The sequence below is a fragment of the Crassostrea angulata genome, chromosome 5 (genome assembly GCF_025612915.1).
Source record: "Crassostrea angulata isolate pt1a10 chromosome 5, ASM2561291v2, whole genome shotgun sequence".
NCBI classification, from domain to species: Eukaryota; Metazoa; Mollusca; class Bivalvia; order Ostreida; family Ostreidae; genus Magallana; species Magallana angulata.
In genome coordinates, this window is record NC_069115.1 from 19,468,093 (window position 1) to 19,487,266 (window position 19,174).

General features: G+C 34.0%; 2 protein-coding genes across 2 annotated transcripts; one reads left to right on the plus strand and one right to left on the minus strand.

Moving 5' to 3' along the window:
• Positions 1–1,820: 1,820 nt before the first annotated feature.
• On the plus strand, positions 1,821–9,405 carry LOC128184517 (xylan 1,4-beta-xylosidase-like). Its single transcript, XM_052854037.1, has 13 exons — positions 1,821–2,179; positions 2,692–2,851; positions 3,261–3,431; positions 3,534–3,625; positions 4,131–4,357; positions 5,128–5,378; positions 5,599–5,821; positions 5,995–6,087; positions 6,430–6,641; positions 7,135–7,335; positions 7,749–7,923; positions 8,261–8,328; positions 8,575–9,405. Exons 1-13 carry the CDS (start codon positions 1,827–1,829, stop codon positions 8,725–8,727), a joined length of 2,379 nt encoding a protein of 792 aa, XP_052709997.1. The 5' UTR covers positions 1,821–1,826; the 3' UTR covers positions 8,728–9,405.
• A 6,933-nt stretch (positions 9,406–16,338) lies between these two features.
• LOC128184033 (small conductance calcium-activated potassium channel protein-like) lies at positions 16,339–18,925 on the minus strand. Its single transcript, XM_052853317.1, has one exon. The coding sequence runs from the start codon at positions 18,038–18,040 to the stop codon at positions 16,679–16,681; it is 1,362 nt and encodes a 453-aa protein (XP_052709277.1). The 5' UTR covers positions 18,041–18,925; the 3' UTR covers positions 16,339–16,678.
• Between the last annotated feature and the right edge of the window lie 249 nt (positions 18,926–19,174).

The window sequence follows — 19,174 nt, forward strand, 5'->3', positions numbered from 1 at the left end:
AAATATTTTCCTTTCTAAGTGACAAATACTGGTGAACATCGGTATAAGCGTTGAAAAAACCTGAACAAATCACATAACAAAGTAATATCATACATAAACATGTTAGTGGTCGGGGTAGACATAAACTCGGAGATAAATAAACTTACACAGTTACTTACTAAGTGTCCTTACACCAACAATTGATAGTAAAGGAAATCAAATCATATATATATATCTTTATTTTGCTATTTATTGTCACTAACTTGTGTGCAAGATTCACTTGTGTTCGAGTTGAAATACAGAGATAGCACAAATATATTTACTAAGTTATAGAAATCTGACTGCGGTATAAAATTGCCACATCATATAAAGGATTTACCATTGCATGTAACGCTTTCACCACAATATATATAGGGGTTTAACCACCATACATATTGATTTTAACATACTATAAAATGAAATTAGCACAGCATATAATGAACTTGTCACATATTAATGTTAAGACAAGAAGTTGCACTGCATAAAATGATTTTACGGCTGCATTGATGAGTGCACCACATAATAAGACGACTGAACAACAGTTCATTATGAGTTTATCTCTGTATAAAATGAGTTTATCATATCATATAAAGATTATATTCATATCATAAAATGAATAAACCACTGCACATAATGATCTTACGACATAAGGTAATGATATTCCTACTTCTTATATGGATAAAGATTTTACCCCTGAATATAATGATGAAATCACCGTATATAATAATGATGTTAGCAGTCTACTGTGGTTTCATTAATATTCAAGGGTATCAATTTTTGTATTTAAAGTGTAAAACACTGTTTCAAGGATGCGTAAATTCGTGGCCATGGATCCTATCAATACAAACTGTTAGTAGAAATTGCACTTCAATGAATACTTGTTTTCACGGATAAACTTAACAATGAAATCCACGAAAATTGGCATTCGACGAATATTGATGAAAACACAGTATATAATGACATTACCACTGCATATACAGGCACGTAGCATCAGGGGGGGGCCAGGGGGGGGAATTTTTGGTAGGGAAGAATTTTTTTTTGGAAGTATAGTTAAGAGTTTAGTCCCCCCCCCCCCCCCCCCCCCCCCACGGATTAGGATTTTGAAGATTTTTGGAAACTTTAAATTTCCTTTTTTTTTTTTTTTGCTTGTTAAGATTTTTTGGATGGGTCTGGCCCCCCCACTTTCAAAAACGATGCTACGTGCCTGATATAATGATATTACTATTGCATATAAAAGATATACCAATTTATATAGTGTGAAATTGACCTTAAGGCAGCTATGGCGTTCCATACGATCAGCTCGGCCGATATCTTTTGATGGCCGTAATATATAATTATTACTGTCTTCGGCTTTCCTACAGTGAAATTGCAGTAAAGAAAGAAAACTACACTGTACCGTATGTTAACGTATTTCAAAGCAATATAGATGTATTTGCATAATATTATTTATTTCTCTAAAAGCATTATTATCAATTTAATAGCATGTACTTTACACGTAGTTTATATATAAAAGTTTAACTAAAATAGTTTAAGAGAATCTCTTGTAGTAATCAATTGTTTTAAATTTGAAACGAATATTAAACAATTCTAAATTCAAAGACTAAAGTACACTTTGTTAAATTTTACAATAAAATTGCATAATGTAAAAAAGAAATGGAAAACATAATAAACGAAATAAGGTAAATGATTTTTCTATATGGTATATAGCATGGGCTGAATCACCCATGCGTTAAAACAAAAACAAACAATTTGTCACGAGACAGGAGCGTAATCCATTGTATGTAAACCGGTTAATGATATAAACATGTATGCAACACAAAGACCACTTTAAATCGGAAATGAAATCCACAACGTACATTTCGTTCCTAGTTTTGGCGCTCCTAGCACCCGAGGGACTTCTGCATGTGCAGGACTACCCTTTCCGTAACACATCACTTCCGTGGGACGCACGTGTAAAAGACCTCGTGGACAGACTGACCATTGAAGAGATTGTTGTTCAAATGAGCAGGGGAGGGTCCGGCCCCCGGGCAAGTCCCGCTCCTGCTGTCCCGCGCCTGGGGGTCGGGCCGTTCAGCTGGAACACCGAATGTCTGAGGGGAGACGTGTACGCAGGGAACGCCACCTCTTTCCCTCAGGCCCTGGGGCTTGCGGCGACCTTCAGGTAAGAGTGCATTACTTGTGTAGCATTATTCAAAGGTCGCATATATCTGAATTGCTTCCTTCTACCGTTTATATTTGATTTCCTTAAATTTATGAATGACTTTAAATATTTGAGTTCACATAGCAGTCTTTAAGAATGCATTGCTGTTGAAATTCAAAATTACAATGCTATTTTATCAAAATAATTATTTAGTTCCAATCTACTTAGAATTGTATCCTAAATTCTGAAATAAAAAGGTCCGAATTGATTAAAATAAAGTTGGTTTTGTAAGACACATCTTTTGTACTGAACTTATTAAATGTTCACCATCTATAGTATACAAGTTTATTTTTAAAAAAGAAAACCTAGTAAAAATTTGTGAAAATCGCGAAAAGGAACGATTTTAAGGGGATATATTTTTTTTTAAATATATACACCTGTACCCCAACTTTTACTTATTTCCCGACATTGAGTATAGGCATACAAAGTCATCCCAGTAATAATAATTACATGTATAATATCGTCTTGCTCAGCACGGAAGTGATATGTGACGTAGCTTCCGCCACGTCCATTGAGGTGCGCGCCAAATTCAACGACTACCAGAGGCGGAAAATATACGGGGACCACAAAGGGATCAGCTGTTTCAGTCCCGTCATCAACATCATGAGGCACCCACTCTGGGGTAGAAATCAGGTCAGAAGGAAATCATTATACTCATAAGAAGATATTTTCGTGTTTTTACATGTAAGTGTATAAACCGTGAGTTAAAATATTATTGAATCATATAACTATGTATATAATTAATTCAAAACAGATGTAAGGGTTAAGTTAATCTGGGCATATCATTAATAAAAAGAGCAAATAAATACTAATAACACGTCTACATAGTTAAAAACATTAATGTTTTTAAATTATGGTTTCAATGTTTCAGATCAGTGGCTCCATAATTGGTTGTAACAAAACATAATAACTATATATCATGTGAAAAAAAACTACATGTACAACATATTTTTAACTATTTTACAAACAAATGCATCAAATATTTGATAATAGCATTTTATTAAATACGAAAAAAAAAATAACTAATACGCTTCATCTTCAGGAAACGTACGGAGAAGATCCGTTTCTTTCTGGTGAGTTGGCGGCCATATTTGTAAAGTGTTTACAGGGAGACGATCCAACGTACATCCGGGCTAACGCTGGTTGTAAACACTTCGACGTTCATGGCGGCCCAGAAAATATACCTGTGTCTAGATTCTCTTTTGACGCGAAAGTAAGATACAACGACTAATATTGATGTATGTAATCAAAATATATTGTTACTGCCAATAAAAAATTCAAAACCATTTATTAAACCGCGATAAATTTTATGCAGGTATCGGAAAGAGACTGGAGACTGACGTTTTTACCAGCGTTCAAAAGATGTGTCCAGGCTGGGTCTTACAGTTTGATGTGTAGCTTCAACAGGTCAGAACGCCCCTTTAAGATCGCCCTAAAGAAACTAGGCATTATAAAATGGCCTATACGCCTATATTCAATCGTTATATATGATTTAGAGTAGTTTGTCTCAACAGGCAAATAGATATTAATACATGTACACTCTAACCCTTGTAAACATCGTTTGTGCACATTTTATTGAAAATCGGAATCTATGGCAGTTTGTTTTGATGAATGAAAAACTAAATGCATCGTAGATTTAATTGTCACACCGAAATTCCCAACACTTGTAATACAGATATGACTTAATATCTATGTACAAAAGTACACTAAAGAATGGTACTCAAAAAGCACCAGACACACAAAAATTTTGATTTGTTGTAACAAATATTTGCTTTATTTGATAAAATCATGATGCATCAGTGGCATACTTAGTAAATAAAAACAGGTTTGCTGTAAAAGTACGCGTTCATTCGTAATATATGTGTTCGCTGTATCCATTTTTCACTGCATTTGACGTACCAATATTCTATAGGATAAATGGAGTCCCTGCCTGTGGGAACAAGCGTCTACTGACGGACATTCTGAGGACGGAGTGGGGGTTCACGGGATACGTGGTCAGTGACCAGGAGGCCATAGAAAACATTATGACGTATCACCACTACACCAACAACTCCGTGGACACGGCCGCACTCTGTGTGAAGGCGGGCTGTAACCTGGAACTGTCCACGAACGAAGTCAAACCCACGTATTTCTATATCAGTGAGTAAAAAACCCATGTATTTCTATATCAATAAGTAACAATACCACGTACTTCTATATCAGTTGGTAATACACCCAAGTACTTCTGAATCGGTGAGTTACAAACCCACGTACTTCTATATCAGTTAGTAACAATACCACTTATTTCTATAACAGTTGGTAACAAATCCACGTACTTCTGAATCAGTACGTAACAAACCCACTTACGTGTATATCAATGAGTAACAATACCACGTACTTCTATATCAGTTGGTTATAAATTCACGTACTTCTATAACAGTAGGTAATACACCCACGTACTTCTATATCAGTAAGTAACAAACCCAAGTACTTCTAAATCAGTAGATAACAAACATACATATATCAGTAAGTATTCTTTAAAAAGGTCAAATTCACACACTTCTGTATAAGTAAATATACATTAGATACATGTAGAATGAATCCACATACTAACATATCAATTAATCTCGCAAAGAATGAATCCATATACTTCTACATTAAAATAAATCTGAAAGAAAACAAACCCATGTACCTCTATACAAGTTAGTGTTTCTCAGAGAGATGAAACTGTCATGCTTCTTTTATGATATCAGAAATTATCTACCCAACTTATTTCTATGGTTTTATTTATACATTTAGTATCCATTCACCAAAGAAACTCTCTTTTTCCTTGATCAGTAAACTTTTAATATTTCATCGGGGTGAAAAATATTGTTAATCGAATTTGATTCTATAACACATTTGAATATGCTTAATATTTTTTAATACAGTTGATGCACTAAAAGCTGGAAAGCTGGACAAAGAGGATTTAGTGAAGAGTGTATCGCCATTGTTCTACACACGCATGCGCCTTGGAGAGTTTGATCCACCCGATCACAACCCTTACAATTTTTTAGATCTCTCTGTCATTCAAAGCGAAGAACACAGGGCTATATCACTGAACGCCGCGATGAAGTCGTTCGTTCTTTTGAAAAACAAGGGCGGATTTCTTCCCATAAGCAAACTTTTAAACACAATTTCTGTGAGTTGTTGATAAAGAAAAATTGAGGGGAGTATGTCTATTGACAATTAATCTGTATAAATAAAATGGAAATATAACTTGCCTCTTAAAGGTCTTGAAGAATACCACTGTAATGCGTAAAAGTGATTAAATACATGTTAAAATGTACTTTTATTAAGATTCTACGCTTTTATGGTTTTAAGGTAGCCTTTGACAGTAAAAGTGCATAATTTTTTTTAAGGTCCTGGGTCCTATGGCGGATAATAAATATCAACAAATAGGGAGTTATGCGCCTGACGTGATGCCTACCTATACGACAACGCCATTACAGGGTCTGTCCAAACTTTCCAAAAGAGTCCAGTACGCAGCCGGATGTAACGACAACGCATGCTCAAAATACAACAGAACAGAAATACAAAGAGCAGTGAACTCTTCTGAGATTATCTTTGTTTGTCTAGGAACAGGTATGGGTTTACCTTAACTTTAGAAATTTGCTTAATCATATTCATTACTTTTAGTATTCTTTATTTCAATTTTATTTTATTTATTGATAACTAGTTATTTAGATTTTTAAAAACTATCGTTAAATATCTTCATGGAAACCAAACCAGCTTTTAATCACTATTTGTATGGACAGGCCCCATGATAGAAAATGAGGACCACGACAGGGCTAGCATTGAGTTACCAGGGCAACAGGCACAGCTCCTTAGGGATGCCATTACTTTTTCTGGTACAAAATTTACGCATCATTTTTTAAAAATATATTGTATTCTTCTCTATATTTCTAATTTTGAATATGTAGTCATTCTATTTCTGTCTACAAAGATATATCTAATACTAATACCTGTAATAATAAACACCTTTAAAAGCATTTAGGAATAACATAAATAAAGTAATCAGTTTCTTCTTTACTATTGCTTTACTTTATTTTGTTTTTGGTAATTTCATTGCACAAAAGCGACGACAAGTCCCGTAATATTTTTTTTAAAATTCATCACTATGTGAATAAAACACTAGCCTAAACTTCTAAAATTTCCAAAATCTTATTAAATGTTGATCTTCTTGGTCTCAGCAAAGGGGGTACCAATTGTTCTGCTTCTGTTCAACGGGGGACCAGTCAACATCACGTGGGCAGATCGGAGCGACCGGGTGGTGGCCATAATGGAATGTTTCTTTCCCGCGCAGGAGACAGGGGAAGCTGTGTTGAGGGTGGTCACCAACACGGGGAATTCCTCCAACCCCGCGGGCAGGCTGCCATATACATGGCCAAAATATCAGGATCAGGTTCGAAACAAAAAGTTTTACATTTATTGAGTTGTCTTTCTTTCAGTTGGGAATGTGCAAATTTTTAAACTTAACTGTTTTGTAAAATCCAATGTCACAATCAAATTGCATAATCCTAAACTATATTACAAAATCAAAATAAATCAATTTGTTATTAGAATACAATATCGGGTTTTTTTTATACCTCTACTTTGAATAAAAAAAATAGCACACTATTAATTTACATGCACTATGTAGAACAAAAAACATAACACCGTGGTAAGTCACTGGTAATATATGTACAGTAAAACACAGTTATATCGAACACGCTTATAATGATTTGACGCTTACATCGAGGTGATTTTCATTTCCTGTGACTGTATTATATGTTGTAAACTAGCTTGACGGATATAACGAATTCCGCTTATAACGAAGCAAAAATCGTCCGTCCCTGTCACTTCGTTATAACCGTGTTTTACTGTATAGTATATAAGTATATTTTGAATATCTTTAGATACCATCTATGGTGAACTACAGTATGGAGGGGAGAACGTATCGTTATTTCCATGGCGACCCACTGTATCCGTTTGGGTACGGGCTGTCTTACTCCACGTTTAATTTTACAAACGCTTGGATGAACCCGATCATAAGTCAGGGCCAGGATTTGACTGTTCGAGTTGAGGTCCACAACGAGGGTCCCACGGATGGTGATGAGGTCAGTATATAGAAGTATAAATACTTTACATGTACATGTACACTATCAGAAACACACAGCAGTCTGATTTTTAAGTATCTAAAAGTAATGTGTCAATTTCACGTTTTGATTCCAAATTTGCACATTACTTTTTTGAATTTTTAACATGGCTTCATTGCCACAAAATGTTTTTCGTACTACAATGTATTCAATAGAATAGAGTTCGAAGTACGGTAGATAAAAGGTGTAAAGTACGATACAAAATTCTAGAACTTTGTTACTCTCCTTAATACAAATTTACGACAACCAACAAGCTTTTCTGAAATTGTTCAGATATAAAATCATGAAAAATGTGGATAGATGTACTTACACCCATGCGTTTATACAATTCTTTCATATTCCAGTTACATTTGTTATATTTATATCTATTACAGGTTATACAGGTCTATCTGAAATGGCTGGACACCAACGAGACCATGCCAATCCATCAGTTGGTCGGATTTGAACGCGTGTCCCTGCGCGCCAAAGAAACTCTGAGCTGGCTAATTACCGTAAGGGCAGAAAATATGGCGGTCTGGAATGAATCAAGAGGGTTTTACATAGAACCAGGTAAACAAAAAAAAGTACATGATTTAACAGAAAGTCCGTACAACTTGAACTAAATCAATAGGCCAAGCGGAAATCATGCCTACAAATGGTATTCTATAATACTTGATTTTTTTCTAGTATCCTTAGTTATTAACGTTTACAGAATTTAAACTGATTTTTAGGTAAATGAAAAATTATTTTTAAAGAAAAACACCGAAATTCATGCAAACTTTGACAATAACTTTTTCTAAGCAAATTGTAAATCTGATGTGAAAATGACTGTTATTATGTGACTTTTTGACACCAGGGTTCCACTGACCAGTTTAATTAATCATTTTTTTAAAATAATTTTATATAGGTCGATACAGATTGTACATCGGGGGACAACAACCAGATCAAAGCAAGACACTTCCGTCAAATGTACTGGTTAGAGAGTTTAAAATCATTCCTAAGGTGTCCCATCCTTAAAATATATGAATTATTATTTATGCCATTATGCACTCTTAATTCATGTAAGTGTTTTAATGAGGCTGGATGGTCAATAAATTAACCTTCAGATCTGCCAAAAATTTTAAGAAATGGTATGTTTAGCTATGAACTATTTTTTAATAAAGAAAAAAATAAACATACACTGTATTTTCTTATTTAAATCTGTGTATTTTCGTTATACAGATCTCTTCTGTTAAAGGAGATCAATACAGTCAAAAAATTAACCACGATTATCGAGCCATCTTAATGCAAGTGTTATGTAAGATTTGTGTATCATATACGGCAACATGTTTATTGTCAAGATCACCCAGGCGTTTGATTAAACATTACGTTTGACACACTTAATGAAGCGTCTGATATGTACCGATTACTGTATTCATCTTATCTTATAGAACTGAGAGTCAAAAGTGTGGGCCGATGTATATTGCTGTTATGATTGCCATATATATTACATACTAGGTGGTAGATATAGAGTTATATGTCTCCATTTCAATATAGGTTGCTCTGCTTTGCAGATATCTGTCTGTAGACAATTTGTTGTGCGTTCGATCAATGTTTCTTGAGCCATTTATCTGTTTTATTTCTACTAAGGATTGTCACAGAATACACAATCATATAGACGATCATTGCAATAATTTTAAAAAGTGTGTTGTATTTATGGAAGTATATATAACCCACAACTACATGTATCTAACAGTTTAGGGTTTTTTTCAATATTTTATATATAATGTACATTTTTTCATAAATATAGTTTGAAATGTAGCCATGCAAATTGGATTAGACAATATGTTAAATAGGAATACATAATATCACCATTAGAACAACTGACTATTGCATTCTTATCCATACTATATCTATAACATCGTATAAAAACCTAAATCTCAATTTTTGTAATTTCGCTTATTAACTTCAAACAATTCGATTTCTCAATTTGATTTTATTTAATTTCATTTACATGCAGTTACAAATCAATAGTCAATATTATTGAGTTATTTTTTTTTTTTTTTTGTTTACCACAACTATCATTTATTTTGAGACTCATAAAGATTCAATTAAACGGCATTTGTTTTAATTTATTTTTATATCAGATCCCTATCTGCAAATCAATTTAGGTTTGAACATTTTCGAATTAGAATTAGATATGCAACAAACACACTCTGCATAAACACTTGAAACACATTAATTTTATTTATTGCTTATTTTGCTCTTTAATCAGCCATTGAAAATCACATTTATTTAGATTTTACGTATCGGTGTTGAAATTCATGCACCGGTATGTTAGTAAAATAAATGTGAAACTTCTGTATTTTGTTAAAAATTGCTTGTTTAGGTTTATTCATTTTCTTATATGACGTTCCACCTAATTTCCAAAATTTGCAAAAAAAAATGTCTGTCTCCTTTTGAGACAATTTATGGGCTTATTTCTCTGATTGCGAAAAGCTGCAAGCCAAAAAAAAATATTGCGATGTATGCAATATTAATGAATGTTTTATGTATACTCATAAACAGATAAAGAACTAAGATAATTATTGAAAGATAATGCTGAACAGCAAAACCCGATCATCAAAAGGTGGGCGTTTGAAATAAAAGTGTAGAAAAAAATTTGAAGGTTATCGACAAGACACGTGGTTCGAATCTCCTTAGGGATAAGACAAAATAGCAATGTGAACATAACCTGTGTGAACGTTGTATATTTCCCAGTATTGAAGCTGTAGAAAGCTACCAGAAATAATAATCATTGCAAGCCACGTTTTCAGCATCAGGGGAAAACAATTTCCCAAAGTGTTGAGTTCCTATCAGGGAAAAAAAATCAGATTCGCGCATGCCCATTAGATAATTCTGTGAAGCAAGTGCTCTGTACACAATTTACGCCCACGACTGAGATCTCTAATTTGTCATCCCCCAGGATCCTGATTTTAACACATTTCCTCCTTGTACGTGATGTATAGGCGGTCTGCAGCATTTAGAATGCTTTAATTGGTACTACATAACTTGATTTATATTTTTTTCTGGCTCTGTTTTAATGGATGATGCGATCAATATTCAAGAACAATGGTACGAATACAATATGCATTCGAAGTAAGGTAACAATGGTCCATGCATTGCGTTCACTAATGGTGCATTATGTTATATGGGTTTTGTTAAAAGTTTACAGACATTTGAAATTACCGGTACAAGTGTTAAAGTATCATTGCGGTATTCCCTTCGACTGTCCCACATCAAAACATGGCAAGGGCAAAATAAATTCTAACTCCCTTTTGAAAGAAGTATTTTGCTCCCTTTACTAGGTCTTAATCGATTTATGATCTAAAAAGAATAATAATGTCTTTTCCTTCTTATTTAATGATATGAAACTCTAAATTTTCAAAAATATTGCTTCCGGTGAAGGGGGTACCTGGTAAGTTCTTGACTTGATTTCTGAAGATGAATTCACAGGACCATTTCGCGTGGGCTTCAATGTGAGCATAACATCTTGCCTTGTGTTTTTGCATGGCTGTTAAATGGACATTAAGTCGAAGGATGTAAACAGTTATCTTCCTTTAAGTTAGAGGTTGCTTTAAACCACAGCCTATATATCTAAAGTTATATAAAAAAAAACTATTAATTAAAATAATTTTATTTTAAAAATTGTAAAAAAAAAAAAATTAGTTAATTTTGTTTAAATTATGATTTATATTTAAAATTATGATTTATGTGAAACGATCAATTGTTAAATTACACCTATTTACATCGATGCAAATATTATCAACTGATAAAGAAATATCCACGTATTCATCTAATTTCACTAAGTCTTAACGTGTATAACCTTGAGTGAAGATTTTATTCTTTGTTGAACAAACGATGACATCTACCAAATCAGTTAACCTTCAAGAACAAGACAATGCTGTTGCAAGTACACTGTAAATTAGGAGATGATCCCGAGGTAGCAGCCAGTTTCAAAATAAACCGCCAGAGCTTGTTCGAGTAAGTCTCACCTTTGTCTCAAATCACTTCATTAAATTAATCTGTATTTTACTCACAGATAAAAATCAAATTTAACAAACTGTATTAATTTGACTTTAAATTCATGTTTTATTATCTGTGTATGATATCAATAGTTTCAGAAAGGACATTTATAATGTGTCACATGATCTCAAATTGTTAACTAACAGCGCTTAGTATTGTTAAAGAGCTATTTAATACTTTAATATAATATTTAATATTTAATAATTCAATTAGCTATTTTTTTTCTTTGGAAAGGAGTATTTTCCTCAGGACCAAAATTCTGAATCTCTCTTTATATGTATTAATATAAAATTATAAATATAAATTTGATATTGCTGGTTTGCTATGAATTATTAAAATTGCTGTTTAAAAAGTTAAAAATGATTTTACAAAAACATAGTGGTTAGAAAAGATTCTTTGGAAAACTTTTGACGTGTATTGCAGTAAAATGATGAGAATTCGTTTTATAGCAAATTCGAAGGACAAAAATATTGGGGGGTATTAATTACACTCATTACACTTCATAGTTATTCAAATCCATTTATTTGTGATAATAGAGGGACTGAATAATGCATTATCATGATTTTGCTTTTAAAAATGTGATGTCAGCATGAATTTACAGAATTGTGTACCTTCATGACTGTTCGCCGTTATTTTCTTTTTTATTAGTATTATCAGCTGCAAGTATATGATGTTTGTACATAAAAAAGTCAATAATGTTCAAGAAGAGTTATTGTCTTATTTCTTTGCGAGCGAAAGAGTTTTTCTCTATTGTTTTAGCCTTTTTCCATTGCAGGCGACATGCCTAAGGTTTGAATTATTAAACAGAGATCTCAAAAAACTTTTCAACACGTCTTCAGGGGTAGAAAAGGAAGAAAAAAACCAACAAATATGACTTGCATGATATATCAAACGTCAAAACAATAGGGGCATACATTGATTTTTTATCAAGCGACCGAATTCATGACAAACTCCCATAATTCACCTGTGCATAACCTTTGTCCGTGGACCCTTGTCTGTCTTCACATTAGCCACGGCTGACCCCCTCAGATTACACGTCTTTCATTGATATGTTGGTTATTTCATTTTTTTTTCCTTTTCGCCTTTTACCAGACGCGGGGATGTACGTCCCAAAGGGAACAGTAGTGCCGCCATTGTGAGTCTGAACTCTGATTAGCGCCATCACCAAGATGATAAACTCGTCTTCGGAGTTTAACCCTCGGGAGGATTCAGGAGAAAAAAAAAGAAACTTTTCAATGCGGGGTAACCACGCGCGGTATTCATTCATTCGTTAAATTGAGTCGGCCTCGCCTCTCGGCGACTTGGGATCGAACTGTTCTATTTAGCATCTAATGCAATACTCTTGATATATGTACTAGGTCTGCTAATGAGAAGGAAATGACGACTTTTTAAAACGCAGTTTGCTGAATCGTGGAGAGAGAGAGAGAGAGAGAGAGAGAGAGAGAGAGAGAGAGAGAGAGAGAGAGAGAGAGAGAGAGAGAGAGAGAGTATTTCCTTATTCTGTACGATGTATGAAGAAAAAGACATGTTTATCACTGCTTTTAAATACGTTTTATAATCATATATTCATATTTTCGAGTATATCTGTGATAAAAAAAAAAGCAACAAATCGGCTTTGTAAAGTATAGAATACATCTCATCAATGACTTTTTTTAATTAGGACATGTATTTTAATCGATTGTACAATTGCTGAAAAAAATAATATAAATATATGTGTAATAAGGAATCAGTCTTTGAATATTATGAGGTGATCAAATCTATTATAAAGTCCATCGGCCTGTATAGGATTTAATCACCCCGACCGTACATGTATTTGATCACCTTAAAATACTTAAAAAGGATTCCTTATTTCTTAAATACATGAATAAAGGTGCAGTAAAAGAATATTAATTAAATTGCTAAATGAAACTCTTCTACTTATATCTTCCATGAAACGCATAATTATTAAAAAAAAAATTATAGATACTTTCAATAAAGTTTTCTTTAAAGTTTCAATATTCAAATTTAATTTTTTGAGCCGAAAAGGACACCATACATGATAAATACCGTGTGACAAATGTATTAAATCTATCGCTAATTAATTTGATTGTTTTGTAATTAAAAAGTATGTCTACGTATACTAGCCGTTTTATGTTTTACTTGTATTTTAAATAGATACAAATAATTACCTACAATTAGAAATGTTTTGATTCTCTTCTATCTAAGATGTTGTAATATTTGTATTTACGCCCATACTGTAAATTCAAAATTATATGTACAATATAAGTCGTTACAGTTATGCAAAAAGGTGACGGATATATTTGACATACCTTAAGTTAGCTTAATAAATATATTTTAAAAACCTATACATAATTTTTCATAATCCTTATATCTTTTTTTATTGTGTAAAAACATTTCTTTTTTCAGTTTTCATTTAAAGTATAACGGTTACGCAGAAAACAAAAAGATACAGATCAGTATGAAAATTAATATCTTCATATTCTTATTGATCAGGGGAAATGTTGTTGAATTTTAATTTTTAGGGGGGCTCGATTGTCGTGGCTATTTTTAGACTGTTTTGATCTCCTTTAATAGAAGAGTTCTTTATAAAAAAAAAATTAAAAAAAATATACATGTAGTACGATACCCAAATTTAAAAGTTAGTACATAAGGATTTGTACTTGACTACTTAATTCTTTATATAGCTAAAGAAATTATATATATCGGCAGATCTTATGGTTAGTTTGTTAACCATCCAACCTCCTTAAAACTACGCAATTGATATACATGTAAAACACAAAAGACTGAACAATACTCATTGGAGTAAGCATTTTTTTTTAAAGGGCACAAAGCGCCATAAAAGAATTGGGTTTCTTTGCTGCGTATAAAACTAATTAATGCATTGTTGATTATTAATGAAATTTATGTTAAACATAGCACGACAGCAAAAACCATTAATCATTAATATTTGAAGGAAGTAGTCGATAAATTGTTTAAACATATCTTTTTTTTACCAATGTATATCCATTAACGCAAGCCTTATTTGGGAATACATTGTAAATCAGCTGTCGCATGCTTTCTCTACATAGAATGAAGCTGGCCCTGAAAGATGCCACTACAGCAAACAAAAGAATAGCTAATTGGACAGATGTGTTTCCAGCTATGCTTTGATTCTGAACCAATTAGACATTCTATTTCATGTTTACAATACAAGCTTCTACAAGCTATATCTTTGTCTGGTGGCTGAAAATAACAAGTTTCTGTATTTTGTTTTCTTATTAGACATATTTTATGTTGTTTAATTTAACCTACACTTATCTGAAAGAGGCTAGGTGGTCATTTTCATAAGCCAAAAAAAAAATTTTAAAAAATCATTTTAACAAAGAAAGCTTACTAGATATGATGTCGAAACCAAGAATTCGGTAGATTGGAAATAATTATTTCTAAGTAGGCCAGCAAAGATGTTTATTGCGATATTGAAGGTATATTTCGTTATTATTTTTTTTTAAAAAGGTACGGACTAACGATTTACCGTGCAACAATAGGTTTAATTGTTTCCGGTTAAAGGAACCTAGACACGATTCGCGCTCAACATTTTCAAATTTTATTTTTCAATTTTTAATGTTCTAGACTGATTAATATTTGTATTTTAATACTTTGTCAAAAATTGTGAAAGTCAGTTATTGAGTTACAGGCAGGATAGAGTTCCGAATTCTTTGTTTTGCTTTGTCTTGTTATTGTTTACATGTGATGTATTTGTTTAAGTTTCAATCAAATGTTGTTTTCTTTTGTTAATAGTCTTATATATATATGAACATATTGAATCAGTGTATCTTGTTTACCACGAGTTCTTTTGTCGAATTGAATTGTCATTTCTTTACATTACACTTATTTGTAAACAAAAAAATGTAGACTTAAATTTTGTTTACATGACAATGACATCTAACCTTTGCATCTCGCTTGTAACTTGACTTCTAACATTTCAAATTTTGGTCGGTCATTCGAAATGCGCATTCAAGTAAATCATTTCATATATTAAAAACGAAAAAAATATATATATATAATTTTGATCACAAATCGTGTCTAGGTTGTTCTAAATTGGTGTTTCAAGCATAAAATATACACTCGAATATATAGAAATTAAATATATCGGCATTGTATAAAACAATTACAGATATATAGTTTTAATAAAGTACACAGGTATATTTTTTTAAGTTTCGATCTTTCTTATGCGTCGCTAACTGTAAACTTTAATGTGGACGTGTTAGTGTGTTAGTGTACAAAACCTTGTTGGCAAGATTCAAAGACAACTTTTGCACTGTTACGACATACGGTTGTAAGCAGGTATTGATACGGTAAAAGCCTTGTGGTTGAACACACTTTTATCTTATGCTGTATGATGGTATATAATTTTGTAAAAGGAAATCTATGCGAGACTATAATCGCAGAATATGCAACAGAAACAAAGATTTGGTGCGGGCGCCATGCCGTGTAAAATTAGACAACGAAAATGCAATAAAATATTAAATGATACCGGTATCAGTCCGGAATGAGTTTATCTGATTAACAAGATAGGCATTTCTATGTCGTAATAATACAGACAACTGTATGTCACAAAAGTACTACTTTTAATTAGCTCTTAGAAGACTCAAACGTTAAATACTCGTTAAGCACTTTATAATGCCTGTATATTTTACACCCTTTTCATGTACAAACTTCTTGATGACTTTTTTTTGGAAATATTTCATATTGTCGAATACAAACGTCTCATATGTTATGTACGGTTTAACAATTCAATACGATAAACGTACGAGTCGTGTCGAGTTTTGGCAGACAAAGGCAAAGGACTAAGAGATTTACTACCAACACGTTAAAAATGAGGAGATCCTTCAATCGACTGTGCTTTAGTTTTGTGGGGTTTTCAACAATTTACAATTTAATAGATTAGAAAAGTGAAAGACATTATTAAACATTTTTAACTTGTAGTTTAATTCAGAATAACATATCTTGTACAAATCTTTCTTAATTATTTATATCTCATGGCTCTCTACACTTTTCACATCTGCATGTTAACAAGGAAAATACCAAAACAAAATCCTAACCTAGTCTAGCTTTTGAGCTATTTTCACATTTCTATACACACCACCACAATACACTAAAGCTAGAATCTGTGCTCCAATCTCCACTCTCTACATTCTCTCTAAATGTGGTGTTAGGCGTTTAAAGCATTGAGTTTTATATCTAAAGAAGCATTTGTATAAAAAAAAAATCGCACAATGAACGTGTGATTATACATGTACCATCATTCTTTCAAAATTTTTAGAATAGCGTTAATCTTGTCATGAAGGGACATGATTTTGGACTCTAGATTATCCACTTTTTCCTCCAAAGTTAGCTGTTTACACCGGATAATCTCTATTGACCTACTTGCCTCGTTCTGAGTTTTGTTTACCTCCGTCATAGTAATGGAGGCATCCACAAGACGTCGTTGTGCAGCTTTGATTTGGCGAATGTTATAAATAGCCTCCAGCAACTTTGTCTGGTAAGACAGCGCCATGGAAGAATTTGCCTTAAGTTTGCGAAACTTATAGATGAACCAGCCGGATTTCATCACGTTGGCGGCCTCGTTTTTCAGTCTCTTGTCGAGGTTGACGTCGAGAACAAAGTCGTGGACGTACTTCTCGCTGCGACTAAGCTCTAGTTTTCTGGCTAAGACTGCTACGACCAGAGCAGTGCATCCCGCCCCCATCATACCCGTGATCACGGCAATGCCCCTCCCGCAGTAGGTACTCGGCTTTATGTCCCCATATCCTACGGAAAGAAACGTAATCGCCACCAGCCACATTGTGTTGAGCAAATTCGAATGCACAGATTCATCCGCGGTGTCGCTCATCTCACACAACCGCAGCACCCAGCTTGCTATTAAAAAGGACACAATCATGATAATAGTTAGCACATAGTCAGGGTACATAGTCATGAGGGACTTGAATATAAACCTGAAATTGAAGTGGATTCGGTTCAGAGCTCCAAGACTCTGCGACGAAGCGTCTTCGTACAGTTTGCTGTGTAGCATTATGAACCGACACACGAGGAACAGTCGTAGAAACATCGGTAGCGCAAGAATAGTGTCTAGGGGAACACGAAGCTTGCGGTAGTGCTCCCCTTCAGCCACAGTGGCGGGCCAAGTGGTGTCGAAATCGCCTGGAATTGGATGGATGGAACACACGATGATTTCGAACGTAATCTGTATAATTCTCCGCGCGGTCAACGGTATTCTCCAGTCATCCACGCAATTGTTAACGATGAAGAGCTGGATGTCCAACCGGTGGTATATCCCCAGGAAAATCAGCAGCGCCACCGTGGAGGCAGTGATCGCCATCTTCATTAGGTGGGAGGGGAGGGAGGACCGGTGGTAGACTTTGGCGGCCGTCAGTTCCGTCTGTGTTACCATTAACAGGATGCCAAACAGAGCAAAGATCAAAGCCACGTCACTTGAACGCTTCCTTTTGACGAACAGTTCTTTGCGTCTGGCGAGTCTGCTACCCACCGTCTCAAATCGGCCCGGGGGTGAGTCCCCTGCCTCATTTTCCAGCGTTTTATATTTCTTGAGTTTTCCATTTAATCCCACTAGTGGAATACCGGGATTTTCCCTTGTAGAACTCATTTCAGAAATAGTTCACCATCACTGTATTATATTATCAAATTAAAATAGATTAGAATTTGTTACCTATTGATAGATATAATATTCCAATCCTCCTCATTTTCCGGACAGAAATCGAATAAGCGGATATGCATCCTTTGTATTATTGCAAATAATTTCCAGCAGAGAGACAGGAAGAGGGTTTTGGATTTTACAATACATCACAGTCACACGAGCGTGAAATATAATAGCGGTTTAAAATTGCAATCCTCAAACTTCTCCGCCATATGACAAAATATTGAATTTTTCCTCTGGTTCCGCCGTTCGACGTTATACATGTATAATTTGTCTCGCGTGTTCTCTCGATCTCCGGAGTGCCCACTGTTCCGAATGGAAGACTTTTGTTATCCGGATCGTGTTTCCGAAAACTGCATTTTCCGGACGGCTGTTAGTTTTATAGTCCATAAATCGTTTCCACCACCAGCATTATGAAATCTATACTTACATACATATATTTGTGAAACGTAATGCATTCACGAATCTCAGGCATCCAATCGCGATATATTTCTTACCGAAGCTGTCACTCTACATTATTTTATAAATGATCGCTCTGCTGTGATGGAATCGATACAGTCAAATGAAACCGAAATATCCATTGTTTATATTTTCCTTTACCCTTCGATCGATCGACAGTCTCCGAACGACTTAACATCAATTGTCATCTGTATCCATGTTTTCAACGTGTACGCCACCTATCAAACGACGCCCCAGCCAGCTATGGAGCATTGCTTTTAAAAATGTCGGCATTAATAATTCATCCTTTTATCTTCCATACGATATTTCTGGATCGAGATGAAGAACAGAGGAACTTTCGAATTGGTCATGAGAAAATGGTTTATTTTCGAAGCTTTTTTTCCCACCATGTCCCCATTTCTACACTTTTCCCCTGCCTCTCATCTCGGAAAAGACTTAAGTAGCGAGGGAAATTAAGAGTTGTTCATTACGCTAATTAACAAAATATCAATATGATTATTTTACCAGCTATAAGGTAATAATGGGACAGCGCGGTGAAAAAAAAAATAAGGACCTTTGGGAAATTACAATTCTTTGGAATTGGTGTTTATTTCAGGACACCATTGTCTTTGAAACACAAGTGAA

What these genes read in the sequence shown, in the direction of transcription:
- LOC128184517 (XM_052854037.1), top strand. Translation starts at nt 1,827, where the DNA reads ATGCAACACAAAGACCACTTTAAATCGGAAATGAAATCCACAACGTAC. An exon ending in ACCCACGTATTTCTATATCA is followed by an intron (nt 4,358 to 5,127) that starts GTGAGTAAAAAA and finishes TTTTTAATACAG; the next exon opens with TTGATGCACTAAAAGCTGGA. An exon ending in AGGGTTTTACATAGAACCAG is followed by an intron (nt 7,924 to 8,260) that starts GTAAACAAAAAA and finishes AATTTTATATAG; the next exon opens with GTCGATACAGATTGTACATC.
- LOC128184033 (XM_052853317.1), bottom strand. Translation starts at nt 18,040, where the DNA reads ATGAGTTCTACAAGGGAAAATCCCGGTATTCCACTAGTGGGATTAAAT.